The sequence below is a fragment of the Pempheris klunzingeri genome, chromosome 7 (assembly GCF_042242105.1).
Source record: "Pempheris klunzingeri isolate RE-2024b chromosome 7, fPemKlu1.hap1, whole genome shotgun sequence".
Lineage (NCBI taxonomy): Eukaryota > Metazoa > Chordata > Actinopteri > Acropomatiformes > Pempheridae > Pempheris > Pempheris klunzingeri.
This window is the reverse complement of record NC_092018.1, coordinates 11,132,522-11,153,084: the sequence shown is the minus strand read 5'-3', so window position 1 is coordinate 11,153,084 and position 20,563 is coordinate 11,132,522. Positions and strand designations below refer to the sequence as shown.

The following is a 20,563-nucleotide window of genomic DNA, read 5'->3' as shown; positions in this document are numbered from 1 at the left end:
TTTTTTTTTTCTTACCAAAGTTCTTTCAATCCCAGTCAGGTGACATCGTTACAAGCAACTTTCTCTTGCCACAATAATCAAAGAATATGAAAATAGGTCTGAATTTGTAATAAAGCACCACACTTAAGGATTAGGCGGCTTTGCTGTCAAAGTAAAGCAAACACAGCAGATCAGACAAAACGTATTAGTGGACAGGACAGGAATGTGGTTTTGATGGAGAATACTAATATTATTGTTGAATTTCAATCGTTTTAGTTTTCTCACCACGTTATGTTAAAGTAACGGGGACAGCTCGGTTTTACGCACAGTTTGGGTATGCGCCTTTAAAGCCATAATAATAATACTACTAATAATACTACTACTAATAACAATAATGATAATACTACTACTAATAATAACAATAATAAAGGCCATTAGTCTTATATAAAGGCCTTCATTAGTTTATAAACAAATAGGCCCACAGCCAACATACTTATCCGGGCATACTATCAGTCCTTCAAATTAAGGGTACTACTTGGTGGTAATTGATATTTTTTCCACCAACTGCAGACAAAAGTGTAAATCTTTTGATGAGAGTTGCCTTTTGGAATATATCCGAGCCCAGACAATAATAGAATTCATAGTAGTCCGCAGCCGCACTTCTAATATTAGAACAGACAGTTGTTTGGGTTTCTCTCCCGGGTCAAGCTTTTAAATATAATCAAACCTGTTTCCGAAGAGGCTTCAGACAGAGGAGCGGGGTGTTGCGTTTCATTGAATGAAACACACACACACACACACACACACACACACACAGCTCTCCACTCACTGACGCACAGGCTGAACCTCCTCAGAAGTCCTTGCGCGACCTCTTCAGCGGAACTCTGGTTACAGCTCTCCAGAGAGAAGAGCAAAGTGTCTGCTGTGTGAATCAGACACCAGGGAGTTAATTATCTGTCGGCCAGGAAGAAGACATTGTAATCTCGTTTTTAATCCCAGTGAAAAACCACTCAGGTGTCTGTACAGAGACTGCACTGGAACGGTGTGTATACTTGCTCTAAATCAATCCATGTCCTACTACAACCAACGTGCTCATAGAATATCACTAGTCTTTTGTCTCACATCACAAACATCTGAATATTAGAAGCCATAACAGATGCACAGGAAAGAAATGGGTTTCACAGCAAAACATCGACATTTCTGCAATAATGTAAACAGAATTTACTATTAAAAAAAAGATCCAAATCAAGCTGCAAACAGGTTTGTAATGCTGGTCTAATTCATGCAGTATACAAAAGAAGATCTAGCAGCATTATTTTTTGTGATCCAGTGATGAAGTTCATACGAAGAGAAGGTCCAACCGCAGAAGAAGAAACAGAGGAGGACAAGCACGATGGGTTGATTCTGAGCTTTACAGGACCAGCTAACAGATCACATACTGGCTGCTCTAAATTGTAATCAGAAACAGCAGTCAGTTTAGAGAGTCAAGATTAATGATGCAAACACATTTGAAATAATCTTACATACCCAGAATATGCATCTATTGGCACGTTTGGTCCTCCTGGCCTTTTTTGATCATCAGTGGCAAATAAACATTTTGCCCTCCTTGTGATCCAGTTTATTAGTGATTACAAATCACCATACACCATGCTTGAAGTACATACAGAATGGTTATTTTACCACAGAAAAAGCTGATTTAAGTAAAGTTGTGATGATATGCATCAATTAGACAATGCAGTATCATGAAATTTTAGAAATGCCACACATTTGGATGCACACATTTCATGTAATGAAAGCCAAGACAAGGTGTCCGTAGTCTGTAAAATGAGCCGTCTGAGGGGCAAATATATACTAGTCTCGTGCTTAAATGCCACACTTGCGGAGGTCTACTGTTTCATTATGTTATTTTTAATTTTATCAAGCAGACTAAACCATTTGTTCATGAAAATTGGATGATGAATTTTCATGTTTCCATACATCCCTTGCAGTGAGTCAAGAGTCTAATTTCCCCATGAATGACTGTCTGTTGGATTAGTGAACAACCATATAACCATGTGTAAAAACCTTAAAGAAGTAGTTTTTATGACAATTCTTGTTCAGAAGTTATCGCCATATTAAAACTGTTGCAAGTCAGCATCTTTGACAATTGCCTCTTTTCAACAAATCCATGGTCATTGTTCTCTTGATGTTATGTTTGGCAAATCATTCAGTGTCTGGTGTGTGTGATTTGTGAGATCAGTGTCTTTGAAGAGCTGAAGCTGCCAAAACATTTCCTGACATGAGAATACATTTCTGCCCTGCTGTATCAACTTTAAAGTGCTGGTTGTTGTCCTGAAGCCATTAATGGCATCAGCAGAGGGCCAACCAGTGTTCCCTGTCCCAGGCTCAGAGCTGACGCTGCAATACTGTGTGTCTGTAGCTACTCCAGACTACCACACCGAACATAAGTGACAAAATGTTCAAGTTTTTATCATCAAATGAACAACTGAGTTCATGACAATCCTCTTGCATCTTTTAAAGTCTTTTAAACAGTCTTAAAAAGGAGTCACAATGAAAACGTTATTTAATTCGAGATTGGGTAATGCTGAAGGTCTTACAAAGTGCCAAAAAAGACCAGCAGATATGAAATAATTCCTCATGACGTCATTTTTGATTTACAACTACTTTGCAGCAATTTGTGAGCAATCATGCAGAGTCAGTTATTTGGCTTTAACTGCAAATCATCTGCAAGAAACCCCAGAGGGATGAATTTACAAAGGTGTTCGAGCACTTCCACTGCATCTCATTTCATCAACTATTTCCACATAGCTCCCAGTACACGTATACATAGAATCCAAAGGCTGTTTCACAACACTGTTGTGCATGAGTAATTGTGTAACAGAACAGTTCAATCATTTATCAAATTCTATATAGTCCCTCCAACACTGAAAGCTTGAGCCCAGGCTCCCAAAAAATATGCTACTTATTAAAGACAAACAGCATATTCCACCTTGCCAGATCGAAAGAAACGCTAAAGACCCTGCTGGGTGCTGGAGCTGGCTCGTTTAAAAGGAAAACAGTCAGAAACACATTCCAAAACAGTCCAGGGACAGAGCAAGCGAACCGCTGGAGAAGACGACAGTCAAAAATGTGAGAGGAAACTAATTCAGTTTGAGGGAGAACCTCGATTATAATGACATGGAAGGATGTGGTCCAAGTAGGGCTGCTTTGCAGGGTCAGGTTCTCCAAAGGTGTTCCCGTGAGAGGAGAGAGGAGGCAGGACATGAGTGGATGAGTGAAACACAATCCAAAATGGGTCATACATTATCATGTATTAATTGACAGTAATGTGGAGTGTTCAAGTCATCAACAGAGCAGTGAGAAAATAATGAACAGTTCCAACATGTCATCTATACCATGCTGCCATCTTGTGGCAAAGCTGTGCCAATACACCTTTACATCCAGCAGGATTATCAAGTCTCACAGACGTCACTGCAAGTAAAAACAATAATACAGACTGAGTGTATTTATCTGGTTGCTGCTTTTGGCAACCACCAACCCCGATGCTTTTCTGAGTATGACTGTTCACTCTGTAGTGAGCAGTGTTTGCACATGGCGAACACAGTGAGTCTTGTTGATGTATGGGATTCAGTTTTTTTTTTCCAATAATATTGATACTAATACTAATGGCAAACATTTGCTGGTTAAACTGCTTTTCTTTGTCTTATATGACGGTAATATGAATATCTTTGGGTGTATGTTGGACAAAACAACATATGAAAATGTTGCTAGCTAACCTGGAAAACTGTGATAGGCATTTTGCAAAACTGTTTTTATTAATTAATTTACTAATTAATTAATTATATTACTATATTGTCCAGTTCAGAAAATAATGGTCAGTTGCAGCCCTGAATAATTTGCTACTAAAATATTTATATCTGACAAGTTGTGCTACTAGTGGTAGAAAAAAATCAATAACAATCAGCAGCAAACAGCAAAACAAATAGCTACTGCATGGACCCATATTGCCACCACTCTTTTCATACATAAAACCCAATATGGAAATCACATTTGTATCTTACAGTATATACAGTACGAACACAATCTTCCCATGATGATATCAACAATGTTAATACAAGAAAAGCCCTGAGTGCCAGAGATGACAAAGGCAAAGGCAATGCATAACTTGGATGCCTTCACAGTATCAAACTCTGTCATCTAAGGCCTAGAAAAAGTATATGGTTCTGTCATGTTGGGAAAAAATACAGTTTTTACATTTATGCAAAGTCAGTGCAGAACAGCAAATAGTCGATGTACAGTCCACAAAGCTGAAAAATAAAGATTAATAACAATGTTCCACTGTAAAAATGAATCCCAGTTATCCACAATCTGAATAGCTTCCAATTCATCAAAATGCCCAACTTCCAGTGATTGGGCTGTAGTCCATTTGCCCTTTACAAGAGCCAGTGATAAGTGCCAGTATCCACACTGGAAACAATCCAGTGAGGAGAGAAGGTTTGCAGGTTTTCTCTCCAGTTCACAGCACTTCATCGACATGTGCGTGGCTCTGCATGTCGTCATCAGCCTCCTTCTGAAGCTGCTGGTACTTTCTTTTGAAAAACCCAAACTAGACAGTAAAGACATTCAGTTAACAAGCAGTTCTAAGAATCTGTTGTACAAAAAAATGTATCAATAAAAAAATTATTTTTATTTATTGTATAAAAGTATTTTACAAGAGATTCTGGTATGTACACTGTTGCCCATAAAGTTGGAATAATTGTTCAATACCCCCAATTTTGTTAAAGCCTGAATACACAGTTTGCAAAGGTTAATTGTGGTTTAAGTTTCACTGTGATATGTTTGGAAGAGTTTGATCAATAAAGTTGAGAAGATATCCACTTTATTTATCAAGAATAAATCACATTGTCACAATCATTTCATGAGAAGAGGTAAAAAACATTTTATTCCAACTTTATGGGCAACAGTGTATTATGAATTATCTGTGAGAGTATATCCATAATGCACTAAAAATGATGATTAAAAATATCCTATTTTTTAAATATCCATGTATGTATTGATTAACAGTTATTTTGATAGTTCATTGAATGTTTTGAAACATTTTGCTGAAAAAAACCCCACCCAAATTCTCTGGTTTCAGCTTCTTAAATGTGAATATTGTCTGGTATATCTACTCCTCTGTGTCAGTAAACTGAACATCTTTGGGTTCTGGACATCATCTTGGGCTTTGGGAAACATTGACCGACATTTTATGGACCAAACTACAATCAGTTAACTGAGAAAATGATCAACAGATTATTGAATAATGACACCAATCGTTAGTTGCAGCCCAAACATTCAGTAAAAATATTGCATTCTGTTGCATAGTAGATTGCAATAAGCAAATCAAGTTATACTTTGAATCTATAAATGTAAATGCAAATTTCTGTGAAAACACTGAGCAGGTTTATTCTCCTTTCTCACCTCGGCAGAGGTGAGATGCTCAAGTTAACACATTCTCATTGAGCATGTTTCAGCTATGTAAATCATTAACATGAAGTTTCTCTTTATGTTGATTTTTTTTTTTTTACACCAAAGCATAGACACACACTTACCTTCCACAGCAGTCCAACAGCCAGAGCCAACAGCAGCAGTCCGGCAATGACGCTGCCAACGATCACTCCCACTGGAACGTCAGCTTTCTCTCCAGGTTTACTGACTGTCACCACCACCTGGGCAGCAGTAGGACAGCAGACGGCTTTACATGGTCTGTCTCACTCAGATATGGCATCATTGGCAAAAAATAACCATCCACTTTACACCACTAGACTATGACCACTGACTCTGACAAAACAACATGATAAAATGCCTAACTTTACCTGCATTTTGCAATGGAAAGAAAAATAATCTTTTCTTTACTGTAGAACATTCATGTGACAGGTCTTATGTTTTGGCATATAGCTTTTACATACAAAAACTGTATACAGTATACCGATAAATCACAATAAGTGTTTAAAATAAAGCTGAAGTCACTTTAAGTTATAGATAATTGTGTGCAATATCAGAAGTCTTTTCTGCCATCAATTTCTTTATGTGAGGCACCAAATCAAAATACTGAAATGCGATCTTACTGGTAGCTCTTTGAGGCCAATAATGAGCAGGTCAGGGATGGACGTCTCAACATCAACACTGGAGATCAGCTCGACGGTCTGATAGGAGGCCTACCATGATAAATGTATACAAATGTGAGCACTGAAAGCATCAGCATGAAATCATTAATCAATCATGAATGGCAATAAAAGCAAAAAAAACAACCATTATTATAAAATGTGTTACTGAATATATGTTTACCGAAATAAAAGTGCCACTCCAGATCCTTGTTTTAACTTTCACAAAGTAGTCGCTCTTCGCTTCAGTGTCTTTGAGGATGCATTTTATGTACTCGCATTTTGCACTCTTGCAGTCCTGTTAGTTAAAAAATAGAAATACAATAGAAATTAAAATAAAGTATTATCTGAAGATATTCAACACATACAAAACAACTTTGAATAAAATCTATAAATGCAGTTTGCAGCTTTAGAAAAAACATAAATCTACATGAATTATGCATCAAATCACAAATACATGAGAATACAATAAAATCACCTGTGTGCAAAATATCTTATCATGGTATCATATAATATGTTGAAGAATATACATCAGGTACCTCATGTGCTCAGTGTGAAGGTTTGGATTTGTGCTTTACTAGCTTCTCTAAGATACAAGCGTAAACACTACAGGAGAAGATATCGCCTAAAAAAACATCTAAGATAGTTGACATTATGTAGCTAGAGAGAGAGATGCACGTAAAAAGAAGAGACCGACCAGTTTCTCTGTGCCTCTGAGGCTCTCCTCAGAGAACGACACTTTGGGGCTCTTCACACCGATCTTCAGGGGATCAACCAGGCTGCTGGAATCACAGCTGACAGAACCCTGCTGCAGGTGGAGAAGCCTCATGTCATTTATTGTACAGATATCACGCTCCAAATCATACAGTCAGTGTCAGACTTGGTTAACATTTGCCATAAGGTTACCACAGACTACTGCAAACTTGAGTGTCTATAATGTTTTAATTACAGATGTTAGACATTGCGGATTAGGTGACATTTATGAAATAAAACAGTTAAACTCTTTAAAAAGCTAAAATGGTATTTAGTAACTGAGTACTCACTGCCTGTGTGTCCACATTGGTAAGATAGAGGAGCTGATTTTCACCTTTGGTGGTCATTGGCAGAGCGATGGTCAGGTACAGGAGGCTGACAGGGATGGTACCTGTTGAAACCTTTAGATACAATTTGTTTTAATTCATATATTTTTTTAAATATATCTAGTCAGAAATCATTTGATGTTAGGAGACAGAATCATTTATTGCACCTTCACTGTAAAGTTAAACTCCGGGCCAATGTCCTCTAGAGATTTTACTGTTGTGACCACTGGGATGTTAGCGTCTGCCACGTAGAAATTGATATTTGACTGCCTAGGACAAAGAGACCATAAAAATGAACACTTTAAGACATTTGCCATCTTCAACTGCATAACTAAAATTATAAGAAAGTAATAAACCGTAAAATCACCTTGATAAAACAATCCCTGCATCATATCGAACAGGAACGGCAATGTCCACTTTGTTGTCTGCTGGTCTTTCCTCTTTACTATCACTGTAAGGAAAAATCATACAGAACATTATTACATGTCAGTAATCTTATCTAAGAGACAACTCATCAATGAATCTCTAATTCATTCAGTGTACCTCTTGGCCTCAAATTTCACCTCGGCTTTCTTCTGCAACTGATGAAGACTGTATTCAAAATTGATCTGAAATTTCATCTGTAATGAAATGACAAGATGTTTTGCATGACTTCCTGTCATTAGTCAAACAAAGAAATTTGAAACAGGATTTTCGTTTTCTTGCACTTACTTCTTGGTCTTTCTTTAATGCTGGATATCCCACTTGGCAAGTGACAGTTTGTGCTTGTGTTGAGGTGCATTTGACTTCATCCGTCTGAGAATGCAACGGTCAGAATATTATATCACTGCTAGACTGAGAAGGCATCACCATAAGGCTAAAATGTTTCAGTGTTATTCAAATAACTGTTCACCAGCATAGACAGAAACGTACAGACAACATTTATAAACTTTACACTCTTTTTTTTCTAATTAACTGCTTCAGTAAATGTTGAAAAATGTGTTTAATGCAATTCTTTTTAATGTATGAGAAATTAGGTGACCATTATTTTGAAAAATCTTCTCAAAAAGTTGATTTAAGGAAGAATGTATGACCTTTAACCTTGAGGATCATGTCAACATAAACTTCCACTTTCCAGTTTTCAGCCTTTTTCACTCACAGGAGGAAAGATGGACGAGTAGTACAGGTTGTTGGAGTACGTGGCCAAGACCTGAGTGTTGTATGCGTTCTCCTTTTTGTTCCTCACAGCAACCTCAAATGACAGTTCTCGGTTATTGCCGCTGACCAGAACGGGAGCTGAGCTGCAACACAAGAGCTCAGATTACTGCACTCTGCATTCACGTGATTTCATTTGTGCAAGTCACACACAGATTTAAGGAGCACACACACGGTATGAGTATTTGGAGTAAGAAGGAATGGTCAAAGTGAACTTTCCACTATTTCACAAACACACGGGATCCACTGTGAGCGGCAGGTGATTTATTCATCTTGTTGAGATTGTTGGTCTTCTTTAACATCTATAGACGCAGGGAAGACACGCAGCAGCTAACACTCAAGTTATCTAGGTGAACACTATTGTATCGGCCTCTGCCTTAAAATGCACAATACAGCATTTATATAGGAAAGGATGGCAGGACCTTCCTTTGGATTAAGAAGCACAAAATAGACAAACAGCCAAGTCTACAAAAATGAAAATCAATAGCGGCTGCATGTGTTTGAATGTGAGAAAGTACTTTAGTTAGTGTTGTATGGTCTCTATAAAGTCCTTGTTCACATCCTTTCATCTGAATGAATTTACAGAGCTTGTATCACCCAAACAATTTTTAGTCCAAGCTCACAAGTCTGACCACTTTATGAGCTATGAAGTTGCTGTATAAACTGGAAAACTTCTATTTGTGCAGCTATTAGCCACTAAGGCAGACTCATAAAATAGAAATAGAAATTGCTGTGATGGTTGTTAGCAGGGCAGAATATTAAATATAGGATTGTTCATTTTGCCAAATGTGTTCAACTATTCACACAGTTTCACATTAAAAGCATTCAAGATTTCTTGATAACATTAAATATTCGCGATCAAATAAGCAACACTAAAAAGTTACTTTCTTAGGTATTATCCATTAAGAGTTATCACACCTCAGTCACTGCATCAGGACTATGCTTTGTTGTCTGACAACACAACCACACAACTTTCAACTGAGTTCTGCCCGCCTCAAACCATTGAGAGGAGCACAGATAAAAACACAAATACCAAAGTCTCTCAAGTGAAACAACCAAACTGCTCTTTCAGCCAACATTTTTTTATCTTTATGTACTGTAAGGCTGTGTTGCTCATGCTGCTGCCTGAAAAAATTGGTTTTCGGGGGCCTTTGAGCTAATCGCCTTCCTCATTTCACACTGACTCAGCAATGAAAGACGCAGGCTTCAGTTACACACAGTATTATATTTACTTTCAACCTCCACTCTAAATTATTAACCCGACAGCATCACCGCACATCAAGTAAAATCATGAACCAGAGAATATTCTATCTTTACTTCAAGACTGTATACTTCACCTCTGATACTGTATATTGTACATCTAATTTACAGCACATATGACGTGCTATATCTTGTGCTGTTCACGTGAGACAGGTCAGTGATTCTCACCTGGACGCCTTTGTGTCTGTCTTCACACTCAGCACCAGATCACTGACGCACACTTCATCGGAGCCACAGTCTTTTGTAAAGGGGATCTGAAACAATAACAGAGCAGCAAATTCGCCGCAGGATGCTGCTTTATTCTTCAAAGGCTGGATTTTCAATAAACACCTATTCTCCTGTAATCTCTATTGATTTGGAAAAAAGCATAACATAAAGGAAATGTATTATATTTTTACTACATTGGGTGAACGTCACTCTTGTTGTTGAGAAAACAAGTGGCGTGTAAATCTGAGAACCTGCGTGACTTAAAGAACCACTTAAGTTTTAAAAGCCAGTAATCATCACAAACCGTGTCATTTGAAATGACTGTGCAAACACCTCTGCAAAATAACAACCACAGAGTCTTCTGTCACCTGGTCTGTTTCCTGTGGATCTTTGAAGACCATAAACTAAAACAAATGAAAAAAAACTTACAAAGAACTGCCAGGCATTTGGAGAAAAGGTATCAAGGACAGGGTTCACATCTGCATTCTGCTGCTCGATTTCTACTTTCAGACTGAGGGAATTGACAAAGTCTGGTGCCTCCTGTTCAAGAAACCACATACAGACAAATCTGGAGATTATTATCAAAATACATCATACTTATTTCGGAAAAAAATTATGTAATGCCTCCCATCAAGGTGCTCATAATGAAACACAACATTCATTGATGCTCTTTAATGACGGCACACAACTGAACCATAAAGATGCAAAACAGGCGATTTTCATCTATTACCTGAACATAAACCTGATGCTCGTGACATACAGGCGTAGATGATATTTTTGCTTTTTCTGTGAGGAAGCGTTCGTTGTTTTTAGTGAACAGTCCTCTTGACGTCACTCGTGAAGCCTGCAAGTCAGCGTCCAAAGTCAACATGTAGGATATTTCTGAAAGAAGTGAGAATAGAGTGATATGTGACACACTCTTTGACATCTGACTACACAAATGTTTTTCCAGAAAATTATCAGATTCCGATTAGAATATCTTTAAGCAATAAAGAAACATTTTGGGTAATACGCTGAGCTTTGCATAGGACTGGAAACATGGGGAAACAGCTAGCCTGGCTTTGTCCAGAGGTAACCAATCCACCTACCAGCAAACTGCAGTTTGTCATTTTTATATCAAGTTTTAAAGGTGCTGGTAGACAGATTTTGTTACCATTTGACAGAGCAGGGCTAGCTGTTTCCCGTTTCCAGTCTTTGTGTTAAGACATAAGACATAAGAGGTTTTATTGTCATTGTACAACTATTAACAGCATTACAGTTAAGCTAAGCTAACTGGCTGCTGGCTGTAGCCTCTTATTTATTGTACAGACATTAGAGTGGTATTGATCTTCTCATCTAACTCTCAGCAAGAGAGCAAATTTAAGCGCATTTCCCAAAAGTAACAGGAATCTACTTAACAGGTAACCAGATTTACCGATGGGTCCAATGGGGTTCTTAGGCCTGAATGCAGCACTGAAACAGACGTTGGTGTTGAAACATGAAAGCTTGCGTCCACTAATGTCGCAGGGTTTGTTGAAAATGTTGATTTTATCAGGGTTGAAAGAAGCTTTAGATGTGACAGATGCAACACCTCTGGACCTGAAAACCAAGTGCAGCTTTAAATTATTACCAGTCTTGTAAATTCCATAAATAATGGGAACATTTACAGAACTAAATACATAATTTATTCTTTCATTCTACTTCATCAATCATTCACACTTTATTGCAGGTTATAAACTGTGATGGCTGAACTCTAAGCTTACCAGAGCTGCACCACTTTTCCATATGCACCAATGGAAATGTCTGGGAGTGTATCATCATTCAGATCTCTGTAGCTATCGAGGGACCTTCCAAAATACTGCAATTGCGGATCCAGTTTTGAACCAAGGATTCTCTGAAAAAGATGATCAACACTCTTGTTGTTACAGAGTTTAATGAGCTTAATGACGTGTTCATCATATGAGAGACATGAGTTTAGCTCCTAATGTACTGTACGCCCAACTAAAACAAAAAAAAACATCCTCCCCGTACCTGTGAGAATTGTTTGTTTAATGTCTTCCTCTCCCCATTGTAGATGTAGATGGCACCTTTTCCTTTGTCTTCCAGTGGGGATCCAACTATAACATCATTGTAGCCATTCAGGTCCAGGTCCGGAACGGCGGAGATGGCCATCCCAAAGCGTGCGTTCTCGGTTGCAGGCGGACCAATGAGGAATCCCTGCTCGTTCAGTATACCCTTCAGGTGATAAGACAGAGAAAGAATGTGGAGCAAAATGTCACAATTCAAATGTCTTTTTTAGTAAAAAGGCAATGCAGTTAGGGGTGTTTTGAATTTTCTGATAAATGAAATATATCAGCTTTGAGAACATCTTTTAGAGTGCACCCACTTTTTGTACCAACCAGTTCTGACAGACTTCCAAAATCCTGAAAGTAAATTTAATCAGAATCTCTCTGTGATTGTCATAAACTGTCTATATCTATGCCTCACTGTAAATTGTGATGATCATATCCTTGTTCACTGTAGCTCAGGAAATCCAGAAGACAGACGGTTACTACAAAAATGTTGCTAATTTTTACCTTGGTGACGGAGAAGAGGTAGACCCTGCCCTCTTCTTTCTTCAGCTCGCTCATGAACATGGGCGCACCAACAAGCAGGAGGTCCGTCACCGTGTCTCTGTCCACATCCAGCGAGCACAGGACGCTTCCAAAGTATGACCCAATCTAGATCGATAATTGAACGCTGTTTACTGACCAGATATATTTGTTTGTCAGGCTACACACTACATGTATACGGTTGGTTCCTGGAGACAATGTGAATACCATATCCTCCACTGTCAGTACCTGTTTCCCTCTTTCTGAATCTATGATAGTAGCTTGCTTCTGGGCGTTGACTGTGTAGACAATAACTTGTCCAGAGTGGTTGGATCGAGGTGCGCCAGCCACAAAGTATTCTATGGACCCATCACTCAGTGTGGTGACAGAGTAACCTGGAAGTAATAACAAGTAACACATGTAGTGATTGCCTTTGGAACTTGGGAGTGGTAAAATATAACAAAGTGCAGTTACTCAAATATTGTACTTGGGAACATTTTGGGGATATTAACTTTTACTTTGCAAAATTTTCAGAGGGAACTATTGTATTGGGCATTAAGTGATTCCACAACAATGTATCTTCTAATAAGAGTGATATCAGGGTAAGTTATGCTGCCTCAACAGGTACAATACTTATATGCAGCAGAAATAACAAATCAATAATACACAAAAACATAGCCACAGACATTTACTAATACTTTTACAGTACATTTTTCTGCCCTTTTCTTAAAAAATGTTGTACTTTCACTTAGGTATTATCTGTAATGCGGGACTTTAATGGTATATGCCTACCCAGTAATGAGCTGTGGTTTCTGTCATGGAGTGTCCCCTCAAAGGCTGACAAAGGTAAAATGTCGACTTTTGACCCTTTTTGATGGACGACGGTCCCACTCCACCCGTAGGCTCCCACTGCTCCCAGCATCATCACATCCTTAAACAGCACAGGCCAAAGAGCAGTCAGCAGATACAACACAAATGCCACTGTACTGTAGATCAGAGCATTTATATTTCGGGTTGGGTTACAGAAACCACATATTTTCAGTATCAAAGGTAGTTGTGTTTCCCATACAAACCTAAAAAGCATCAGAAGAAATTCGTACTGAACTTCGTTTATCACATTTCACTAGTATTCACGGCAATAACCCATTTTTTTCTGCTGTGCTTATTTGACTGCAAATAACACAACAATAACTTGGGTCAATCTTGCTTTGTTACAACTGTTTTGTGTACAAGGCAATACTCCGTACCTGTTGGCTGGAGTAGTGTGCGCTGAATCCCACCTGGGACATCTCCATCTTGAAGTTGTCGCCCCCTTTTCCAGTGCCTTGCGGGAACAAGAGCATTGCGTTCATACCAGAGTCAAAAGCAGATCAACAAAGATCTGACAGAGTGCAAGATGTGCATTAAAAACAACACATTTTCTACTGATCTCTCTTGGGATCTTCAGCTAAGACTGTATGACTGAACAAGCAGGGGAAAATAAACAATACGCACCTTCTATGTTGAAGATGCGATTGCCTAATGCTCCGGTGATGGTGGAGAGGGCCGCCTCCTCTGATACATTGAAGAAAAACTTCTCTGTGGGTGAACTGGCAATGGATTTGATTTCTTTTATCAGGTTTTCTGTGTTGATGTTGTTTCTGTTATAATAACCAAGTACCTGAGAAAAAAAGAGGAAACAGCACAAATTCTGGATTACAAAGACAAAAAAATGTCTTGGTAATACTACTGGCATATCAAAACATATGCAAAAGTTATCTTTTGGCACGGGAATGGAACAAAGATATCCAGTGCTCCAATAAATACAGATTTAATTCTTGTACAAAATTTACAAAACACTACTGGTACTGTACACGATCATCACTTACAGCGATTGCAAAGCGGGTGATGCCTTGTTTCTCACAGTCGGCAATGACTGTATCTCTGAAACTCTTGTCATGAGACTCCCCATCAGTGACGACCACCATTACCTTGGCAGCTCCTGGTCTACCGCCTTTACTTTGATGGAAACCCCACTGACTGAAGAGCGCAGACACAGTGGACACTTTTAAGTTACTATTTGTGGTTTAATCACATTGACATTTTAAATAATTACTCAATTCTCCTCAGGTATCAATAAAAATAGAAATGTCTGATAAACAGACAAGACAGATATAAAGAAAAGAAAGCCAAGAAATCAATCAAGCAATCAAGCATAGTAGCAAATAAATAAATACATAGATATATACAGATAAAGAGCACTATTACTGCCACACAAACCTGGCATATTGGATCGCATGGAAGGTATTGGTAGAGTGACCATACATTTGTCTGATTGCGGATGCTGCTGCGATCACCTGGTCTTTGGTGTTATACTGATTCAGTTGGAATTCAAACTTGGAATGAACAGCATACTGAATGACGCTGATCTGGCATAATAAAAAATGGTGACAAAAAAAAAAAGCAGAGAAATCTGTCAGTAATGGCAAAAAGACAACAAAAGTAACCAAGTGAATTATCTCGAGACTATCCCCTGCTTCATGTCTGATTAAATTTCCCGTTATGGCTAATGAAACATGATGTCACCTGTGTGTTTTTGGGCCCAATGTCAAGTGCAGGTATTAATTTCTGGAGGAACTCGTTCATTGGATCCCAGGGATAAATGCTGTTGGAACCGTCCAAAACAATCACGATGTCCATGGGCCCTCCACATGCTTCAAGTGTCATCAGCGGCGTCATCAGAGGTGACATATAATAATACATTTAAGCAGCAGTGAGGTCATACCCTTTACATCCCTGATGACTATTTTCTAATATTGTATGTGTTCATATTTATTCTCTACCTTCCATGCAGCTGCTGCCTTCACTTCATGCCAATACAGTACAAAACATTTACAAATAAAACATTCAGGAAGTGACAATAGCTAATGAAAAGCAGAGCACTGATGAACTATGCTCAAACCAAGAAGACAAATAACAGTTAACAAAATATATATAATAAATCAAACTCGACCATGCCTTGCATTAAGAGTATCGCTTTGTTCTGTAAGAGAACAAAGGTGCCTGTAAGTATTAACACATAATGATATAACATCATAACACACTGTGTGTCACTGCGATGGATTTAAAGTATCCTGATATTAACTGGAACCTGTCTTGAGAGATATCAAACTATACGCAGCTCAAAACATCTGTGATCACATAAGATCTTACTCTGGATGGCAGGAGAGAAGGCAGGTTGAGGCTGAAACAGGGGGCTCATTCTTGCACATATTCCTGGGTAGAAGTCCTGAGTGCCACACTGCTGCCCCCAGAGAGGACCGCACATCTGTATCACCGCAGAAGAAAAGACTTGGAATGGAGGGTTTGTCACTGGCTTTAAAAGCTTCCACTAAGTTCTTATGTTGCTGTTTAATAGTGAATTAAAAAGTGCTGCTGTTTTTATTTAGTAACACAAAGGCCTGGCAATACTTCCTGCTGCAGCAATCAATTTACTTGACTGCTGACATACTTCCTCCCACCTAAAAATTGCATTTTGATATAAAGTTCAAAGTAAATCATGACTTGACCAGTTCAGGATATGTTGCTACATCGCCATGTGTGTCCATGTTGTGATTACAATATTTCAGATGGCACTTAAAGGCTGCGATACTAAACATTTTTCAAAATTAAGAATATTCATCACCTTTACCACCAGTATCATAATAACTTATGAAATGCAAAGACAAGATATGTCTATAAGAAATATGCACCACTTTAGATTGACAGACACAATCTGCTAATGTCTGAAATAGCATGTGATAGCATCTTTTGTGTAAAACACACACACACACACACACAAACATATGTACCATCAAACCATTGACTGCAGGCATCCGGATAAGAGTCAAACCCAGGCACATGTTGCTGTTGACGTTTTTAACATTTGGGATACTAACAGAATCTGTGGATAAAGACAAAAAATTAGCTTTTACATTTTAATTCAGATTCTATTCACTAAATCTTGAGTTTACATAATGTGTACAATTATGATGGGTTCAACGTATTAGTAAAATACATGCTTTGGTGGAATACTCTGTACTTATTATTTGTATCATTTTCTTTTTTTTTCCAAAACAGAAAAAAGCCAAATGTCTGGAGACACCCCGGGTGTTTTAAGATGATGCATATTTTCAATTCTGTTCAGGCATTTTAAGTACATGGCCAATGTTTGGCAGGGAGGTCAAAGGTTAAACAACAAAACCTTACCTTGAAGATTGAGCTTGTCACAGCTGTTTCTGGACCCTGAGACTGGACACTTGTAAACATCCCCCTTCCTGTTTCGACTGAAACCACTCCATGGAGCACTAACCAGGAGCCTACAGAAAACAACAAAATTCATCTCTTCCCCGCTCTCATAAACATGAACCATAAGGGTAGCAGTATTTGAATGAGATGGTTGTGTTAACAAAAACCAAAGTAATTTAACTACTTTACGCATATGTCGAAATAATATAGGAGGCAAACATTGCTGCAATTAATTCATTCATTATTTAGCCAATTGTGACACAACAAATAAATGAAAATATACATACATATGAGTCTGTATAATTCAACAGTAAATTTGTGTTGTCTTGTTCTGAGCAAGGGCCAAGAAATCAGCCATGTCATTTTTTTCTTACTTGCAAGATTCCATAAATTTCCATTGAAATTATTAGCTTCAAACACTTTTTCCTCACATCACAACATTAAGATGCTGCTTGCTGTTGTTGAAGCAGTTACGTAAGATTTCTACATTTCTCAAAATTGAAAGCCACCAGTAACAGAAATATGTAAGTCCAAATAATGCTATAAGGCTAACTCAAACATCTGTATAGCTTCAAGATAGTGTCATTTCCTCACAGTATCAAACAAGTCACAATAGGTTGGACATATCGCTCTACTTTGTTACTCAAGAGGACAGGAAACAGGGTGTATCACTGTTGCTTTCCCATGAACTGCTATCAAATATAGTATTACTTCCCCCAGTTACGCAAATGGGAGACGGTGAGTTACTTTATGAGACTGTGAGTCAGAGCGCACAGCACATACAGCACACACCTCCAGACATCTCTGAGAGGCTCAGTTACTCTTTAACTAAATGTTCCAAATGAGTGAATTAAGGGGCTTTTTTTTTTATGATTCTCTGAGTCTCTGCAGATTCACAGGAATTTACCAAAGACGATGTTATAAGATTCAAGAATGTACTGCAGCATCATCTTATCAGTAGCTACAATTTTGAATTTAAACTCTCAAATATCAGTATCAGACGCATAAATCCAGTTGCAGTTGCGCTATAATTATCAACTGTTGAAAGTTAAAAAAAATACTATTTCCTGACAGTCATGTAAATGAGAGAGGTTGCTTTGACATACAATAAATGCTAACATCAGTATGTTAAAATGTTGGTTCTGAAGGAGAGGTCAAGGGATGAGTATCATGAATACAGAATTTCAAGGCAATACATCTGGTAGCAGCTTAGATATTTCAGTCTGGACCAGAGTGGTGGACTGAGTGGCCAGTCGACACAGTGACATTGCCTTCCCTAGAACCATGCCACTAGCATGGCCAAAAACAATTTTCATTCCCTTCAATTTAAAACAAAATGATACAGCTGCACTGGGCACAAATGAAGAGACATTTTGTTTAATAATGGTGTCTGTTGCAAAAATGTAATGATTAGTCCACAATTTGGAATAAAGAGACTGAATCTTGGGCTCCATGTTGCCAACAGTACAGGCCAGTGGAGATACAGCAGTGTAACACTGTGAAGAGTTGTTTACATACTACAGAATACTTAGATGTAGCTGACCAGGTACTTTACAGCAACAGACCTTCATTTGCAAAATGAATACTCCTACAAGGAAAATTCTCCACAGTGTGACACAAATGCACATATGAGCCTAAAGAGCTTAAAGAAATATTAGAGTAAGGGGAGCTCAAAAACTTGCACAGCCTCTCAACCCTGCAGAGCATCTTTAGGATTAGGTACAGGGATTTATTTTGCCATGCACACAGCTGTGTGAAACTGATGGGCAAAGATAAAACAAGTCAGGCACCTTGTTGAACCTGGAATTCTGCCTGTTTCTGTGTACAGGCTTGTACTGACAAGGTGCATCTACAAAAGTGACTCACTGAATGCGTATCTGCACTTTATTTGCTTCAGAGTAAACTGATCTCTGCATGATATATATATATATAATATATATTCTCTGGATGCCATTATCTTTCTTGCCTTTATTGCGACTTTAAGGGCATTGCAAAAAAAATGACATCTACATGAATGAGTAACTGAACACCACTTGAAAGCTATAGCATGTGGACGGGACACAGTTTGTGATGGAAAAATGGATAAAAGCACTGCTGTCTAGGATTTCAAGAACAAAACATTGCTATAACCAATAATCAGCTTGAAGGATAAGCAAGAAAATGACTCTCCATTCATTGAACAAAATCCTTGAGTGATGACTTAAATTCATACCATTTGCCTTCATGGTTTGTCACTTGTTGGACTGTGTAGCCAAACTCTTCCTGCGCCGGTCCACTGAAAATCTTGGCACCTGCTGTGCCAACATTGAAGGACTGCGAGTGCCAGATTCTGTCAGCTGATGGAGGAGAAACACGAGGTTGCATGGCAGCGACACTGATTAGTTAGACACAAACTAGTTATAGTATAGCATAACAGCACTTCAACACCCTGTCGTACCTACTATACCTACGATAAACAGTGCCAACCAGATTACTTTGCATTCTTGTGTTTGTGTGTCTAAAAGCTCAAAGCATAATTATCATGTCTTTTGTTTATGGGATGTTTGGTGTCTTATCTCCAGCTACAAATTCAGCCATCCAGACTTCCTCCTTTGAGTCAGTTGGGTGGTTTTTGTGACTGAATCATACACTTGAAAACATCACATCAGTCTGACTCATGAAAGCAATGCAAACCCCTATAAAACATGACAACACATTAAGGTCATACTTTTAATGAAGTGTTGAAATTTGTGGTAATACAAATTGCTCGTGCCGGAATGGTGTGTTTCAACATAGACACAAACCACCTTCAAACACAGCCCTCTGAACCCCCTCAGGACATGGAATTTACTTGTCTAGCAGTGAGTCTTGCTGCAGTTGAAGACCCACAAGCCCATACAGGCAGTGCACAGCGATTAGCCTGCCTTCCCCTCAGTCAGCAGGCAGAGGAATGTGGATGGGTACTGGACTTGGGAGACCTTCACAGGCACACCCTCCTGCCAAGCCTGTTTACCTGCAGCACAAGGTAGCACTTTGCCCCTTCTTGGGGCTCTGCAAAGCCCATAACACGTGAATATTTCCTTCCATTTCATAGATAAGGAATGTGCATATGGAATAATTAAAAGTCTCTGTCTTGCTGCTGCTTCACAGCTTCCACAGGTTACAGAGCAAAACGTCGAAGAGCACAAATTGTGTGACTTTTCCCCACATCTGATGCACAGTGAAACAACCAATCCGCTCTTAGTTAATCCATGTGGGTCGGCTGGGGATCGTGCGCAAGATAGCAGAGGAAGAAACGCTGCAGGATCATGTGAAATATAATTCAAAACAAAAGCTCATTCAGTAAAAGGGACTACATGCTGAGCGCACACATCTCTGCTGCTCCCTAGACATGATTACAGCGTATGGAAATGTTTAGCAAAGCTATAACGGACGACTTCATAAACCTGACCGGCTCCAGTCTTATGAAAACGATATAAAACCTTCGTGAGAGGACCGCGTCGCGCAATGGAGAGAATAACAGGTTCAAAGTCCAAAAACAAGTTCAGTACTTACTAATTACTACTACAGTGAAGAAGATATTCCCCCAGAAGAGATCCATCGTCGACTTTATCCCATTTGTATGAGGTGATTAAATGAAGCCACCGCACTTGTCAGAGTTGAGACTCCGCAGCGCACAGAGTCAGCGCTGACGCACCGGATACACCTCCTAAATATGGACTGGTGCTCTTCCTCTTACCTGCACGTACAAGATCCTTGTATCGTGAAAGTGTGTAAAAGTGAGGTGTGTGTTACAGTCTGGCTGGGTAAACCAAGTTAAGGGCCTGGAAAAGAGCCTCAGACAGATGAATGTCATTTCAGGCTTAAAGCCATTTAATGCTTTAAA

At 38.7% G+C, this 20,563-nt stretch overlaps 1 protein-coding gene across 1 annotated transcript; it reads right to left on the bottom strand.

Moving 5' to 3' along the window:
- Positions 1–4,065: 4,065 nt before the first annotated feature.
- itga2.2 (integrin, alpha 2 (CD49B, alpha 2 subunit of VLA-2 receptor), tandem duplicate 2) lies at positions 4,066–20,330 on the bottom strand. Its single transcript, XM_070834065.1, has 30 exons — positions 20,233–20,330; positions 18,911–19,034; positions 16,660–16,769; positions 16,263–16,354; positions 15,625–15,739; positions 14,998–15,125; positions 14,692–14,840; positions 14,301–14,451; positions 13,927–14,092; positions 13,680–13,756; positions 13,225–13,363; positions 12,682–12,827; positions 12,418–12,561; positions 11,873–12,076; positions 11,605–11,735; positions 11,277–11,440; positions 10,593–10,744; positions 10,292–10,402; positions 9,824–9,909; positions 8,340–8,481; positions 7,913–7,996; positions 7,745–7,821; positions 7,569–7,652; positions 7,369–7,471; positions 7,166–7,276; positions 6,820–6,930; positions 6,307–6,420; positions 6,087–6,176; positions 5,571–5,687; positions 4,066–4,585 (listed from the first exon to the last, which is right to left on the bottom strand). The coding sequence occupies exons 1-30, from the start codon at positions 20,276–20,278 to the stop codon at positions 4,496–4,498; spliced, it is 3,558 nt and encodes a 1,185-aa protein (XP_070690166.1). The 5' UTR covers positions 20,279–20,330; the 3' UTR covers positions 4,066–4,495.
- Positions 20,331–20,563: the final 233 nt, after the last annotated feature.

Excerpts from the sequence above, each read along its gene's own strand:
- itga2.2 (XM_070834065.1), bottom strand. The coding sequence starts at position 20,278 with ATGGATCTCTTCTGGGGGAATATCTTCTTCACTGTAGTAGTAATTA. Across the intron at positions 16,355-16,659 it reads TGACAAGCTCAATCTTCAAG|ATTCTGTTAGTATCCCAAAT; the intron begins GTAAGGTTTTGT and ends CTTTATCCACAG. Across the intron at positions 12,828-13,224 it reads AAACCACAGCTCATTACTGG|GTTACTCTGTCACCACACTG; the intron begins GTAGGCATATAC and ends TATTACTTCCAG.